The sequence below is a fragment of the Eleutherodactylus coqui genome, chromosome 8, assembly GCF_035609145.1.
Source record: "Eleutherodactylus coqui strain aEleCoq1 chromosome 8, aEleCoq1.hap1, whole genome shotgun sequence".
NCBI lineage: Eukaryota > Metazoa > Chordata > Amphibia > Anura > Eleutherodactylidae > Eleutherodactylus > Eleutherodactylus coqui.
The window spans coordinates 44,407,713-44,423,205 of record NC_089844.1 but is presented as its reverse complement, the minus strand read 5'-3'; the positions used below and the strand labels follow the sequence as shown (position 1 = coordinate 44,423,205).

General features: G+C 44.3%; 1 protein-coding gene across 1 annotated transcript in view; it reads left to right on the top strand.

The window, feature by feature from the left end:
- CNTNAP5 (contactin associated protein family member 5) overlaps nt 1-15,493 on the top strand; it is a 350,918-nt gene that overhangs the window by 322,552 nt on the left and 12,873 nt on the right. Inside the window, exon 21 of the mRNA XM_066577791.1 lies at nt 1,083-1,170. Coding sequence (XP_066433888.1) covers nt 1,083-1,170 — 88 coding nt within the window. The remainder of the gene's footprint in view (nt 1-1,082; nt 1,171-15,493) is intronic.

Here is a 15,493-nt window from a genome sequence, read left to right as displayed (position 1 = left end):
AAAAAAAAAAACCGTTTCGGCGCGGGACATCTCCTTTAATCACGACCTGAAGGTTGGGGGTTCAATCCCCACGTGGTTCAGGTAGCCGGCTCAAGGTTGATTTATCCTTCCAAGGTTGGTAAAATGCACATAGCTTGCTGGGGTGTAATAAATAGATTACCTGAAAGCGCTACAGAATATTTCATACTGTACACCTCATAAGAAGGACTTTATACTTCTGTCTGCACTTTTCAGTCATTGCAACAAGCAACAAAATTAAGCAGGGTTATTACAAATGATGTAAAACCCCTCAGAACTCACATTTACTTACACTCTGATACAAACATTTGATATCCATGAAAAGAGAAGCTCAAAAAGTTTTGTTGCCCAACATCAAAAATGTTCTCCCCATCGGAGGTGATCAGTGTGACCCCCTTTATCACTAGAGACAGATGGAGACTGTAGTCACGGCTGACTAATGCAGTGGCTTCACCAGATCATGGTGGGTGGTGAGGGGGGCATGTAGACCCTAATACCCCCCAGAGGAAATATCACAATACTTAAGGTCGAGAAACAGGGAGGCCGAAGAAAAAGTTCACTATCGTCACCACCTGCATGGCCGATCCATCTGTCTTTTAGTCGCCGCTCACTTTTGACTTCATTGTGATAATTGTGGGAGGAAAACGTCCTGTTCTGGCTGCAGCAGAAGCCATATCTCTAACATCCAGGTACAAAATCCCCAGGATTGCTTCCTAATGGAGTAAGAAGGGGCCGTACACTTTCCAACAGGTTATAGCGCAAAACACTTTCACTTTCACCTTGGCGGAGTCGCCCGGACGCTCCATGTAGACATGTGGTAACAGACAAGTCCCCTGTTATCTGATCCTGGCATTGTACTTCATTCTGTGTCTCCATTAAGTCTTCCAGACCTATATTAACGAATAGAAAGATGGAGAGAGTGAAGCTGGGAGACTACACTGGGTTTGTTTGTAGTCTGTAACCATGGCAACACGCAGGACTAGGCTGTTTTTATGTCTGCACTTTCTGACCTGTTTAGAGTTGTTGGTTCCTGTTTAATTCTAAGAAATTGTTTTGGGTTTTAGATTGACAAGACGGTTAAACAGAAGCAGAACTTCTCAGCAGACGTCTATTTCAAAGCGATCAAGTCTCTGATGCTGGGGAAGCTTCTGGGTGAGTCTTTGCTTCAAGAATTTGAAAAAAGATTAAAAGATGAAACCAAAGGGGATTCTGCGTTATACTCAATCATAATATTATTACTACTATCGGGCTGCTCTCACACCTGCGTTCTGGTCACGTTGGGTTGCATAGGATTGCCTAAACCAATGCAATCCTATCGCAGCGTGCACAGGCTTAAATATTCATGGTCGGTCTGGCGGTCACTTCTGTACCGCATGTGACTAAGGACCTTTTCACACGGGCCAATAAATCATTCAGATTTCTTCATCCAGCAAGAATTTGAATGATTATCGTTCAGTGTAAAGGCACGCCCCGACTGAACAACCAATTGGAATTCATTCGCTTCTCATTGGTCATTCAGTTTCTACATGCATTAAACTGAACGGCGGATCGGTCCGTGTGAACAGGTAGTCCTTCATTTATGAAAGACTACCTGTTTACTGTGAATGGAGGCAGGTGCGGACGATTCCCTGCCTCCATTCACTGAGTGATGATCGTTCCTATGTAAAAGCACAGGAAGGATTATCGCTAGAACGACTGTTGGGCATCTGACAGAACGTCCTGCGTACAAAGTACTCTTAGGGCCCTTTCACGCTGAACAATTATCATTCAGATTCTTGCTGATCCGCGGGAATCTGAAGGATAATCGTTCAGTGTAAATGCTTGCGCAATCTGAACGACGAACAATTTAATCGCATCTGCTTACATGCTGCACTTGCTATTGTTTGTGGTATCTAAGGGGTTAAACTACCAGGATTTGAGGTTTCTTTATTCCTGGCGGTTAGAGCAGGAGCCTGGCCGTCAGTAGTCAGCCAAGCCACCGTCTTAAAAAGTTGTATGTGTAGGTTTAAAAGCCATTAGTGAGGTCAGTAAAAAGCATTAGTGGTGGTCTCTAAGGGGTTAAATCAATCAGTCATCTTCACAGAGAATTCTTGCTGATTGCAGACATTTATAATAAAGCAAATAAATATCACATGAATTTTGGTGTCTTAAGGCCCTTTTACATGGAATGACTGTTGGGCGCTGAAGCCCAAGCTCACACCAGAACTATCATCGCTCAGTGAATGGAGGCAGAGCCCCCGGAGATCTCTTCTCTACCCCACCCTGCGCCTCCATTCACATTAAACAGGTCTTACTCATAGATGAATGACGGCCTGTTTAAGCTGAGCAGTGCAGCGGCAGACCAATGGTGATTATCAGGTTTGCATGGAAGATCAACGATAAAACCGTATTACAACATTTTTAAAATTCTTTTTTTCTGGCCAAACGTTTTGTGCTTCTTAAAGAGTTTTGGATGCCGATTCCAAATTTGTGCTCAGATTTTGACTGTCAGGAACAGGCTAACAGAAAATAGCCTTAGCAGTAGCGTAAGGCCGCCTTCACACGAGCGGGTCGGACCCCGCATGTGGGATTCCCGCAGTAGAGTTTGACGCAGTGCCTGGCTGGTGGCCCCAGCATTACCTGTCCTGGCGTCTTCTTCTCTGCTGCTGATGTGCCGTCACACATGCGCAGTATAGAGGAATGCTGTGCCGTCGCTATTGCAATGACATGGCTCCCGCGGTTATTCTGCAATGATCATTGCAGAAAGACCACAGGATGGATGGCTTCAATTGAAGTCAATGAAAGCTAGCCGTGCATATCCCGCACAAAATCTCAGCATGCTGTGATTTCTTCCCCGCCAGCGGAAAATTATAATCGTTTTCGCTCATGGGCAGGAAATCGCGTATTCTCATAGCATGCTATAAGCTGGGTTTGCTGTGGAGTCCGGAGGCATAATCCCACTCCAGCTTTCGCAATGCAAATCCGCCTATGTGCAGGAGGTCTAAAGAAGTGTAGATTAGAGATGAGCGAGCACACTCGCTAAGGGCAGTTGCTCGAACGAGCATTGCCCTTAGCGAGTACCTGCCCGCTCGAGAGAAAAGGTTTGGGTGCCGGCGTGGGGGAGCAGTGAGTAGCGGCAGTCAGCATGGGGGAGCGGGGGGGGGGGGGGGAGAGGGAAAGAGAGATCTCCCCTCCGTTCCTCCCCGCTTTCCCCCGCAGCTCCCTGCCCGCCGCCGGCAACCGAACCTTTTGTCTCAAGCGGGCAGGTACTCGCTAAGGGCAACTGCCCTTAGCGAGTATACTCGCTCATCTCTGGTGTAGATATATTTCCAATTACATATGTTTTATACATGTATTTATAAACAGTCAATCCTGAGTAGAATAACCTGCAGATATAAGCAGGACATAGGATTGCCAGGTGGCAGATGTGTAACAACAAGGAACTTCCATAAGCAGCATGAAGATATGGCAAGTTAGATGTAATGTTTGGATAAGTCACTTATTTCTTTTACGTATGCCAGTGTTCTCCCTTGGAATATCCCAGCAGTAATCCTCCGCAGGCGTCCACATTCCTTCATACCATTTTTCAATTGCACGTATGTCCTGGTGAAATCTGATAAGTCAGTGCATCTCTCTGGGAAGTAGTCAAGGTGCGAGTGCATGAAATGTATTGGAGGGACAGGTTGCAGTCTACATTTTTGTATGATTTGAACATACAATGGTCGGTCGCAATCTGTTTGAAGTCGTTTGATCTTCCCTAGATATGTGTCTGTTGCATTCTTGAATACCATCCAGACAGCTCTGTCTTTGCTTGTTAAGCATTCATTGAGTCTATTGTCACGTTACAGTTCTCTGATCTGTGGACCCATGAAAACACCCGCTTTTATCCTTGCTTCTGAAAAGATGGGGTAAATTAGGTCTTGAGATAGGCAAATCCTTTGACATTATTATCCATTGCCTTCATGAACTGCTTCATAAACTTCATTTAATGTGTAGTGGAGGCACAAGATGTCTTCAGAGGACATAAGACATTCCTGTTGAACATTTTTACCCCAATTCTCCAAATTCCAGCTGGCCAGTGCTTCCTTAGGTAGTAAGATCACGGCTATCACGGCTATCCCACTCACACAGAAAACAGGAACACTTTGTGAACCCTGCCTGCATTCCCAATATGACAGTAATGACCTTCCAGTCTCCACAGATCTGATCCACTTATGTTCAGAGTATTTAATTGAGTGAAGCATATGCTGCAGCATTTCATAGGACTGCATTGCAAGACCGGCACAGCCGACTGGAACAGAACACGGCACACTGACGTTACCTTAATAAGGGTATTTGAGCTGTCCATGACAAGCCTCCATTCCTGGACACCATAAGAGCGATCCAGAGCTGACATCAAACCACTCACAAAAACTTTGGATCTTACCATGAGTGAAGAAATGCTGAAGATTTGGTTCTCTTTGCCTATACATTGTTACACTTGTTCCAGGTTGGGGACGCTTCCATTCTTGCACCTTGGAGCCCAGAAGTTCTGCCTTCCTTTTACTTCGGCCTAAATTATGGACTAAGTCATTTAAATCTGCTGTGCTGTGAAGTGTGGAGTTCAATGCCCTGTAGGTTTAAATGTAGGATCATTTCTTTCACTGCTTGATGGACATTCGTTCTCTTCCTGCGTTGTTTCATCATCATCTTTGAGTTCTTCACTGGGGGATTGTAAGGCAGCAGGAGTAGTTTCAGAGTTTGGTCCCGACCTCCCTGCAGATACACAAAGTGACTTCTAGAATTTTGTTTGTGAAGCTCTTTATGTTTTTAGACAGAAGTAAGAGTCTGTCACATGGTCCATTTGTTCCCTTCATATCATAGATGACCCGAATGACATTGATGTACGTTGCAAGTGGTAGAGCAGAAGTGCGGGGCCCAAGACTTGTCCTGATCTCCGATTTGACTTCCAAAGCAATGCTTGTAGGCCTTCTGTATTGCAAACGCCACCTTCTTATGTCTCTCAAATGTTAACTTACCACATATGTAATATTGCGGTAGGGGCAGGTGACACAGGAATCGGGGTATGATGTGGACACTGGGCTTACAAAAATATAACAAAAAAGCTTTGAGATTAAGTTGCCATAGAAGCTACTGTTTTAGACAAGCAATATGCGGTCATTCAGAAACGTTAGACAAGCTAACTGACTAACAAAAAGTATGGTTTACTAATGTGAGTGGGTACAATCTATATATACAAAGATGAAAGCCCTCACTGACTCACTCACTGACTGACTCGCCAAAAGTTCTCCAACTTCCCGATGTAGTAGAAACATGAATTTTGGCGCAAGCATAGATTATCTCCAAAATAGGAAAAGTAATTGGGTCCCAACTCAATTATTCAATTCTAGTGCAAAAGAATTGGCGTCGAAATTTAACGTACGGAATGTAATTTTCTCACATAGAAACGTAAAATTTGGCACGAGCATTAATTATGTCATCAATAGGAAAAGCTAATGGGTCCCAACTCCGTTATTCAATTCTAAGCGCAAAATAATTAGCGTCCAAATTTTACGTACGGAATCTAATTCTCTCACTTCCCGGTGTCATAGAAACTTGAAATTTGGCACGAGCATTGATTATGTCATAAATAGGAAAAGCTAATGGGTCCCAACTCGATTATTCAATTCTATGCGCAAAAAAATTAGCGTCCAAATTTTACGTACGGAATCTAATTCTCTCACTTCCCGGTGTCATTGAAACTTGAAATTTGGCAGGAGCATTGATTATGTCATAAATAGGAAAAGCTAATGGGTCCTAACTCGATTATTCAATTCTATGCGCAAAAGAATTAGCGTCCAAATTTTACGTACAGAATTTAATTTTCTCACATAGAAACTTAAAATTTGGCACGAGCATTAATTATGTCATCAATAGGAAAAGCTAATGGGTCCCAACTCGATTATTCAATTCCAGCGCAAAAGAATTGGCGTCCAAATTTTACGTGCGTAATGTAATTTTTTCACTTTCCGGTGTCATAGAAACGGGAAATTTGGCACGAGCATTGATTATGTCATAAATAGGAAAAGCTAATGGGTCCCAACTCCATTATTCAATTTTATGCGCAAAAGAATTAGCGTCCAAATTTTACGTACGGACTGTAATTTTCTCACATAGAAACTTAAAATTTGGCAGGAGCATTGATTATGTCATAAATAGGAAAAGTTAATGGGTCCCAACTCGATTATTCAATTCTATGCGCAAAAAAATTAGCGTCCACATTTTATGTACGGAATCTAATTCTCTCACTTCCCGGTGTCATAGAAACTCGAGATTTGACAGGAGCATTGATTATGTCATAAATAGGAAAAGTTAATGGGTCCTAACTCGATTATTCAATTCTATGCGCAAAAGAATTAGCGTCCAAAATTTACGTACAGAATTTAATTTTCTCACATAGAAACTTAAAATTTGGCACGGGCATTGAATATGTCATAAATAGAAAAAGCTAATGGGTCCCAACTCGATTATTCAATTCTATGCGCAAAAGAATTAGTGTCCAAATTTTACGTACGGAATGTAATTTTCTCACTTTCCGGTGTCATAGAAACGTGAAATTTGGCACGAGCATTGATTATGTCATAAATAGGAAAAGCTAATGGGTCCCAACTGGACTATTCAATTCTATGCGCAAAAGAATTAGCGTCCAAATTTTACGTGCGGAATCTAATTCTCTCACTTCCTGATGTCATTTTATATAAAGGAAACGTCACATGGTTACCTCCACGTGGTGTTTCCTGGGTAACGCAGAGAACTGTGCAAAATGGTGAACATATGTTTTTCCTCAGTATCTCTAAAGTAACCACGACTTCATAAGATTTTCCGTGTGAACACCAGATAAACACCAGTACCAAATTAACTTGGGCGAAGCCGGGTATATCAGCTAGTCTTTTATAAATCACAAAGATCAGCAACACGCTTTAACTATAGAACACGTGGTAGTGCCACCCAACGCTTCAACCCAGCAATGGCAGTCGCCCACACACAGTCCGAAAGTAACCCAAGTGTTGTCCAATAACTTGTCCACAACTGGAGGATGGATATGTGTTTCTCTGGTGTCGGCTTGAGATTGTGTATTTTAACTGGCAGGCCTGCTCTTAAGCCACTACTCATGTGCACATGTTGCGCCATTTCCTGAGGACCAACCTCACTTACAAATCTTTAGAATCTTTGGTAGGGTCATGTAGGTGACACATCTTTGGACAACTGTTGGGAGTACCCTGATTCACAGAGCTCCAAGACAATGTGAATCCTTTGTAGCAAACTCTCTAGCTGTAGTCCCTGCAGCTTTGTTCTCTCAGTAATGTTGGTTCTGGCATGTTATGGAGCTGTGCTTCTCAAACACCAATTGCCTCCTTTCTTGTGCCAGTGTTTCTTTCTAACAGGCACAGATTCTCTAGGATGTGTCTCACACAGCTCACTCCTTTGACAGCTCTCTCACCACTAGAATTGCTCTCCAGCTGGCAGCTCTCTATGATCCCAAGTTCTCCAGATCTCCCATCTGATCTCTGCAGCCAATGGGAAGTCACGATCTGCAATAATGTATGCCGACCAGTAGAGGTCATCCTTATGCCATCCAGATTATCTAACTGCAGGACCCATAACAGAGCTCATTACAGCCCAAACTAGAACCTGGGCCCCCGGCCTTACAATAACAAAAGCTGTTTGGTTTGGTTTAGCATGTAGGAAGTGCCATATTGTTTCACTAGGAGCCTCATTTATAAAAACTGTCTGATAATAAAACTGTCTTTGTTGCCCAACCAATAGGCAGCTTTCATTTTATCTCAGCAGGTTCAGGAATGAAATCTGAGCTGTGATTGGCTTCAAGAGACAACAAAAACCGTTTTACTGTTAGGCCGGCTTCTCAGAGTTTGGGCGTATTTGCTCTTGCCTCACTGCTGATTTTCGCGGAATGACCTATGCATTTTTGAGTGTGTATGGGCATGTTTTACTGTACATTTTGCCCCTGTAGGACACATTCATTTGAATGCGGCAAGCAAAGACGCACCGATTTAAATGGCTAATTAGTCTAATGAGTTCCATCGATGTGTTCTTTTTCCTTTCACACATCTCCTTGCATTTTGCGTGCACATTTACGCATCCCCCACTGACTCCTATCAGGACTTTTGGTGTACAAATACGCAGGCAAATAGAGCATCCTCTGTTTTTTTTGTTTTTTTTTGCACGACCGAAATGCGTGCCAAAATACAGAAATATGAACAAAGCCATTGAAATCAATGGGTTCTACTCGCTGTATATTGCAAACACAAATACGCCCACGTGAAGCCAGCTTTAGACAGTTCTGATAAATGAGGCGCATCTTCAATGGTCAATATACTGTAATCCAAAGGAGTCCCTAGAAGGCAAGATTAGGGGATGGAGACTCACCGATGAGGGTGCATGTGCTGAAAAAAGAGATGCTACTTGGGATGGTCAGTGGTAAAAGGAAACAGGGAAGACCAAAGACACTCTAGCTGGAGACCGTCAAGAAGGACACGGGGATGGACATCAGGCAACTGAAAGTAGCCATAGAGAATAGAGAAGCAAGGAAAGGACCGCTCTACAGAGTATCCAAGAGTCCGACACGACTGAACGGACAGAAATGGAACTGAATTGAATCCTGTAACACAATTACACTATTGAATCTTCTACTTTCTTACGATGTCTAGAACTTCATCCTCTTGCCTGACAGACAGTTTTGGTTGCCATACTTGGGTTTAGCACTAGAGATGAGCGAGCATACTCGCTAAGGACAATTACTCGATCGAGCATTGCCCTTAGCGAGTACCTGCCCGCTCGGAAGAAAAGATTCGGCTGCCGGCGGGGAGCGGCGGGGGAGAGAGGGGAGGAACGGAGGGGAGATCTCTCTCTCCCCCCGCTCCCCCTTGCTCACTGCCGCAACTCACCTGTCACCCGCGCCAGCAGCCAAACCTTTTCTTCCGAGCAGGGAGGTACTCGCTAAGGACAATGCGCGATCGAGTAATTGTCCTTAGCGAGTATGCTCACTCATCTCTATTCAGCACCCTGAATATACGGAAGAACACTGATTTTTAGGCAGACAAATATACTCTTGTAAGACGCTTGAAACGATCCAGTTGTAACACGGCGTAATGTAACGCTTCGTCCCTGATCACTTTGGCCCTGCACGCATTCACATCTAACAATTCCCGTGGAAACTCTCCATCTAGGAAGCATTTGCACAATACCCGGGCCATGCGGACGGCTCGTCACATTTCCTTCCATGGCTTCAGTTGAGTTCCGTCCTCGATGTGACATACTATGAGATATTGACCTTGGCTCGCCTTGGACCCTGGAGAGGTGATTGCTGCCAGTAAGTGACAGCCGGACCGCCATGAATATTTATAAAATAATTAAATCTGGGGGAAAAAAGGGGAGTTTTTACTTTGCATTTATTAGGTGAAGTTTTGGCTGGAAGGAGAGAATTGATCGACCTTCAGTGCCGAGTCCATTGTAAAGTGTATTCAGTTGTTGAACTCTTTGGATAGTGTTCTCTCTTTATGTATTTGTTCTGGATCTTGGTTATTTTATACTGTAGCTGGGGTTCTACTCCACACACACCTAAAGCTGTGCTCAGTCCCTCTGGCTGCCTCGATCTATCACACGGGATGAAATGATGCCATGGAGCTCAGCCAAATCTGCAACTGTGGAGTTCCACACCAAAATTCGAAGGGCTGCTTCACACGGCCATACTTGGGCCTGTAAAATTTACATTTGCGCATTTCGGTCGCGAAAAAAAAAGCGCAACATGCCTTACTTTTTCGCACATTTGTGCACCAGAGGTTTCCATAGAAGTCAACGGGGGTGCACAACTGCGCGCAATATGCGAGGAGAGGCGTAATATGCTGCACAATTCCACTGGAAAATGAACACATTGATGGAACTCATTAGATTAATTAGCCATTCAATCAGTATGTTTTTATTGTCAACATACCCTGCGGGCGTAAAAAGTACAGTAGAATACACCGATATGCACACAAAAAAGCCTCATTCAGTGCACAAAAAATTGCGCTTAGGTGTGCGCAAATACGCATACGCTTGTGTAAAGGGGTCCTAAGTGTGCATTTTGATGCAGAATTGCAGGCCAGTAGTAAGCCAATTCCAATTCTGCATCAGAATCTGGCGGTAGTCTGCGGATTCTGGTGCGGAATTTAAAGCGGCTGACCGAGCGTTGTGCGCCTATTCCATCCCATGTGAAACATGGCTTAAGCTTTGATCATTGATTTGAATGTCACGTTTTGCTGCATTTTTGTGCATTAACTTATCCCCCTCAACTCTATGGGAGTTCTATAAACAGGCAGTAAATGTGCTGCATATCTGCATGCACCCGTGTGAATGAGCCCTTAAGCTGGGTTCCCACACTGCGTATTTCTGGCTGAAATCTCTTTTGGCCACAGCGAAAGACTGTGAGATTCCCGCCGGGAAAGCACTGCTTCAAAACTCACAGCACTTAGCCGCGGGTTTTGGAGCCGCTTGGCTGCACGCTTTCTGTTGCGGACAGTGCTCCTATACAGGAAAAAAAAAGAATGGACATGCTGTGGCCGGCGAATCCGCGCCACAACGTTGGCTTCTGCCGGCTTTGCCGCAACGGATTCGCCATCCCGTGTGCAGGAGGTTTCTGAGAAATCTCTTCCACATGGCCGGCTAATCTCGGGATTAGCGGCCGCAGATGGTTTTTCCGCAACAAAATTCTGGATGGAATTACCACGGCAAATCCGCCCCGAGTGAACCCAGCCAGAGTAGGAAGTAGGCACTTTTTTGGCTGTTGGCTCGCTTTACATGATGGAGGAGAGTGGAGCCACCAGTCAGCAGTAACACAGCTGGGACTGGGTGATGGATGTCTCACGTATCACGTGTTTTTACAGGTCAGGCAGGCAAATTTATTGCAACAGCCGCATAAATCAAAATCTCCACGTAGCCCCAACCGTACAATACAGGGTTATTACTGATCATCTTCCTGATGAGACCCCTCATAACTCCGTTTAATGACACAGACATTTCATATCCCAAACCCAAAAGTTTAATTTAGCAAAACTGTCTCCTATAAGACGTCCTTGTAGCCCAACCAATCACAGCACAGCTTTCATTTCTCAATTCACCGAGCTAAAATGAACGCTGCACTGTGATTGGCTGCTTTGGGCAACAAGAACCGTCTTATTGTTTGACAGTTTTGCCACACCTGGAACAGGAAATACCAACAGGACGCCCCCCACCATTATCACAATGAGGTCAGAAGTTAGCGGCGACTACAGCTGCCTGCAGACGGCCGGGTCGGATCCGGCTGTGAGAATTCTCGCAGCGGGACCCAACCTGAGCCACTGCAGAGACCAGGGTGGCACTCACCTGCCCCCGTGGCTCCGGCTCTTTGATGTGCTGGCTGCCGGGCAGCCGGTGCATGCACAGGCCGGAGCCGGTGGCCAGGGAGTTAATCCTATGGCAGCTTCCACGGGCAGAAATTCTGCAGGAACTCCCGCTGTGGAATTTCTGCCCGTGTGCAGGGGGCCTACCAGACAGATGGATCGGCCCAGCAGGTGGTGATGATGGTGAACATCTTCATTGGCCTCCACGTTCTTCGGACCTTACACCTTGTGATATTTCCCTCTGGGGGGTGTCAGAGTCTACTTGCCCCTCTCACATGCATCAGCCGTGATCCGCTACAGCACATACAGCAGGAACGTGACTCCAGGCTCCATGTGTCTCCAGTAACGAAGGGGGTCACACTGATTACCTCCGATGGGGAAAACGTTTTTGATGTTGTGCAACTAAAGTTTTTGGGTTTCTGTTTTCATCGATAACAGATTTCTGTATCTGTCCGTAAACGGGGCTTATGAAGGAGTCACATTTGTAATAACCCTGTATAAATGGCGCCATTTTAATGAAGGGTTAAATAACCAACTAAAGAACTAGTAAAAATGTATGTAATATGTAACAATTAATATAGACTAATAAGCCGCGTCTAACCGTTCGCCGCAGTGATAACTTACACTATAAAAATAGAATATCATTATGTGAGATGTGCGCCTTAAGCGTATAGATTAATAGAGATTAAGGTGAAAAGTGGGCGAGAATAGTAATGAGTCTGACTGGAACGAGCTCCGAGCACTAAATGTGTGTCGCGTCATAGATTGTGTGTTTGTACATCTCAAGAGAGGAACAGGCAACACTTCAAAGCTATAAGTCATTACTCATGGACAGGCTGGAGATTCAGGTGGAAACAGTGTAGGGGGATCTTGTAGACCCCCCAGGAAGGGCCTGCGGGCGGAATGTTCTACTTCCTTTATTATGTACAATAGAATTGTAGTTAAAATGTTTCTTTAAGCCTACTTTCACGCGAGCGATATCACCATGAGAAGTTTGTGGCAAAATTGCGTCTTCTTTCCTGCAATTTTTGAGCCTCAGCGCTGCTTTTTCTTGAAAAATCATCTCTACGGCTTGCAATTTTCTTGCACGATTTTGTTGTGATTTTTTTTTTTGCGCAAAAGTCAATAGGATTTTCTAATGTTAAAAAATGCATCACATGAAAATTGCAAGTTCGTGTTTTGCAATGCGATAAAAAGAATTGCAAATCACAGATCAAGATAGAGCGGGCTGCAGATTTCCTTTTTTTTTCTTCTTCGTAACAGCGCTTTAGTGAAAACTTTGCTAATGTGAAGGAAATCATTGAAAATCATTGGTTTCATAAATCTGTATTTTTACTCACTCTTACATTGGGAGAAAATCGTGCGATTTTATCGCCCGTGGAAAACCACCCTAAGGGCGCCCACCCACTGGCGATTTTTTTTTCTTTGCATTTTGCGTTTTTTCTCAAGAGCAATTAGAATTGAATGTACTCCTGTCCACTGGCGTTTTTTTTTGCGTTGCGTTGCGTTTTTTAACATAGGAACTGTCAGTTGCATATGTGTCCTTATTTTTCTCCTAATGCACCCATGAAAGTCAATGGTAATTAATGGAAAAGCCGCGAAAACGCGGCAAAAAAACGCGCAGAAAACGCGTTTCACGCACGAACATCGCAAACGCCAGTGGGTGGGCGCCCTCACTCAGCAAATAATTTTTCGTCTGGATGCAAGACCTTCTGCTTAATGAATTTATATCTATCAGCATTCTGGACTCTGTTTCTCTGATACACAGTTCCAAATCCACTGTTTAGATAGAGAACTAAATCATTACATTGCATCTGCCTGCGGTCACCACTAGGGGGGCTGAGGAGCATTGAGAAAACAGATTCATTATTGTGCTCAACGGGAGCTGCACAGATCCTGAGTGGCCCCCCAACCTGACCTGTGCATGTTTAGAACAGCATAAGTGCACACTAATAATAGTGGATATACAAAAAAAACAATATTATGCCCATACAATGACCATATAGAGCTAGATGCCAGCTCTACCCAGTAATTACACTACAGTTACATTCAATAATCACAGGTAACGTCCTCTCTGTATGAAATCATTCTCTTTTCCCACTTTTTCCATCCGGTTCAGACCTCCATGACAGCATCTTCCAGCCATGACATATCTCTACAAAGTTGGCAGCACAGATATCTTTGGCTCCCTACTTCTCCAGCACCCCACTAACTTTTTCGCAACTTACACAAACTCCCCATCTTGCTGCTACCCCCTCATCTGCCCCAATTACTGTACTAGCTGTGTTGTATGGTGCCCCCAGATGCTGTGCTTTAAAAAAAATGGTGTCATAACTATAATTCCCCACCCCTCAAAAATATCACATAAATATGCTTCTGAACACAATAGTGCCAGAAACTACTATAAATTACCTTATATGTGGCATCTACTGCAGCCATTACTGGCATAGATTACTGTGTAGGCACATGGAAGGACCAAGATGCGCCCAATGTATGAAGAGTCTTGTGAGTGATCATACATCAGATGCTTTTACTCCAGTGGGGATTATATGAAGACCAACATGTGAAATGCTGGTCTTAATAAATTACCCTCATAGTGCTTCAAATTGTTCACCAGTTGGCAAGGGCTGGCCATCAAGTAAAAGTGCCATCCTTTGTACACCACAGAGTAACTGTGATCATCTTGGTGCCCTATGTAGTCATAGTGAGCCACTTAGTACCCCACAAAATAATATTGCTCCATCTGTGCTCCCATAAAATAATAATACCCCTTTTTGCCCCCACATAGTAATAATGCCCACCACTGTGCCCCTTACAAAGTAATAATGCCCCCCCCCCCCCTAGAAAGCAATTCATCTCCCTTGAAAGTGATATGCCTCTTTGTGCCTCCAATGATGATAATAATGCCCTCAAGTGCCCCTTAAAAAAATATTAGTGCCCACTTAAACACAATGGCGCCTTCACGTTCTCCCGTAGAGGTAATAGTGCCATCAAGTGCCCCCTTAAAATTAATGGCATCTCTAAGTGCCTGTAATGCTGCCTCCAAGTGCCCTCTTAAAAATGATTACTGCCGCCTTCAGTTTATAGTGCCCCCAAGTGCTCCCTTAATACTTGTATTACCCCAGAGGGCCCCAAAACTACCGGTAAGCTATGTGATCAAAATTAACCTTATACTCCCCCAACCATGGCGGGCGCCGGCCTTTTCTGGTGGTACTAGAACTCATAAATTGCCTGTTTATCTTGGAAATGTCCATCATGTTGCCTGTGATCGACAGTCCCCTCGGATCTGGCGGATGATATCTGCATGGAGAGCGTGAAGCTCCTTTCTCTGCTTGTTGTTTTTTACTGTTTTGGTCATAAATGATTTACATGTGCAGAACGTGAGAAGCCGCTGGATGGGAGAAGCCGCCGTTTAGACCCTTATTTACTTATTGATTAGCGTACAACTCAAGTGGAAGGAACAATCTGTTTACAGCAGAGAAAGTCCTGAGGCATGAAATGGATCTGCATGCAGCGTAGAGAGGCTACACATGTATGAAGGCATTAACACGTTATGGGAGGCGTACGGCACTCTGCAGCGCCTCACAGTATATATAGGCAATGGTGCCGCACAAGAACGAGTTAACTATGGCTGTATGATCACATCTTCCTGCACATGGCCGCCCAATACTACACTACAAAAGAATGAAGAACACTGCTGAAATGGTTTATACTCACTCTGATACAGGCCGGTACAAATATAGCATTTGTTAAAGAACTGCTGTGGTATGCTACTCTGTTAAAGGGGTTGTCCAGTTATAAACTACTTATGGCCTGTCCTTGGGATAGGAAATCAAGAGCAAATCGGTGGGGATCTACCGCCAAGGACCTCTGCCAATCAGCTATTTGCAGGGCCAAGGCATTTATGCACTGAGCAGATTTCTACAAGTAGCACACAGCTTCGTTACCACTGCAGTGGCCAAGCTTGGTATTACAGGCAAAGTTACCATTCACTTGAATACCTGCAATACCAATCCTAGCCACTGCAGTAAGAACAGAGCTGTTTGCTACCTGCAGAAATCAGCTCAATGCATGAGCAC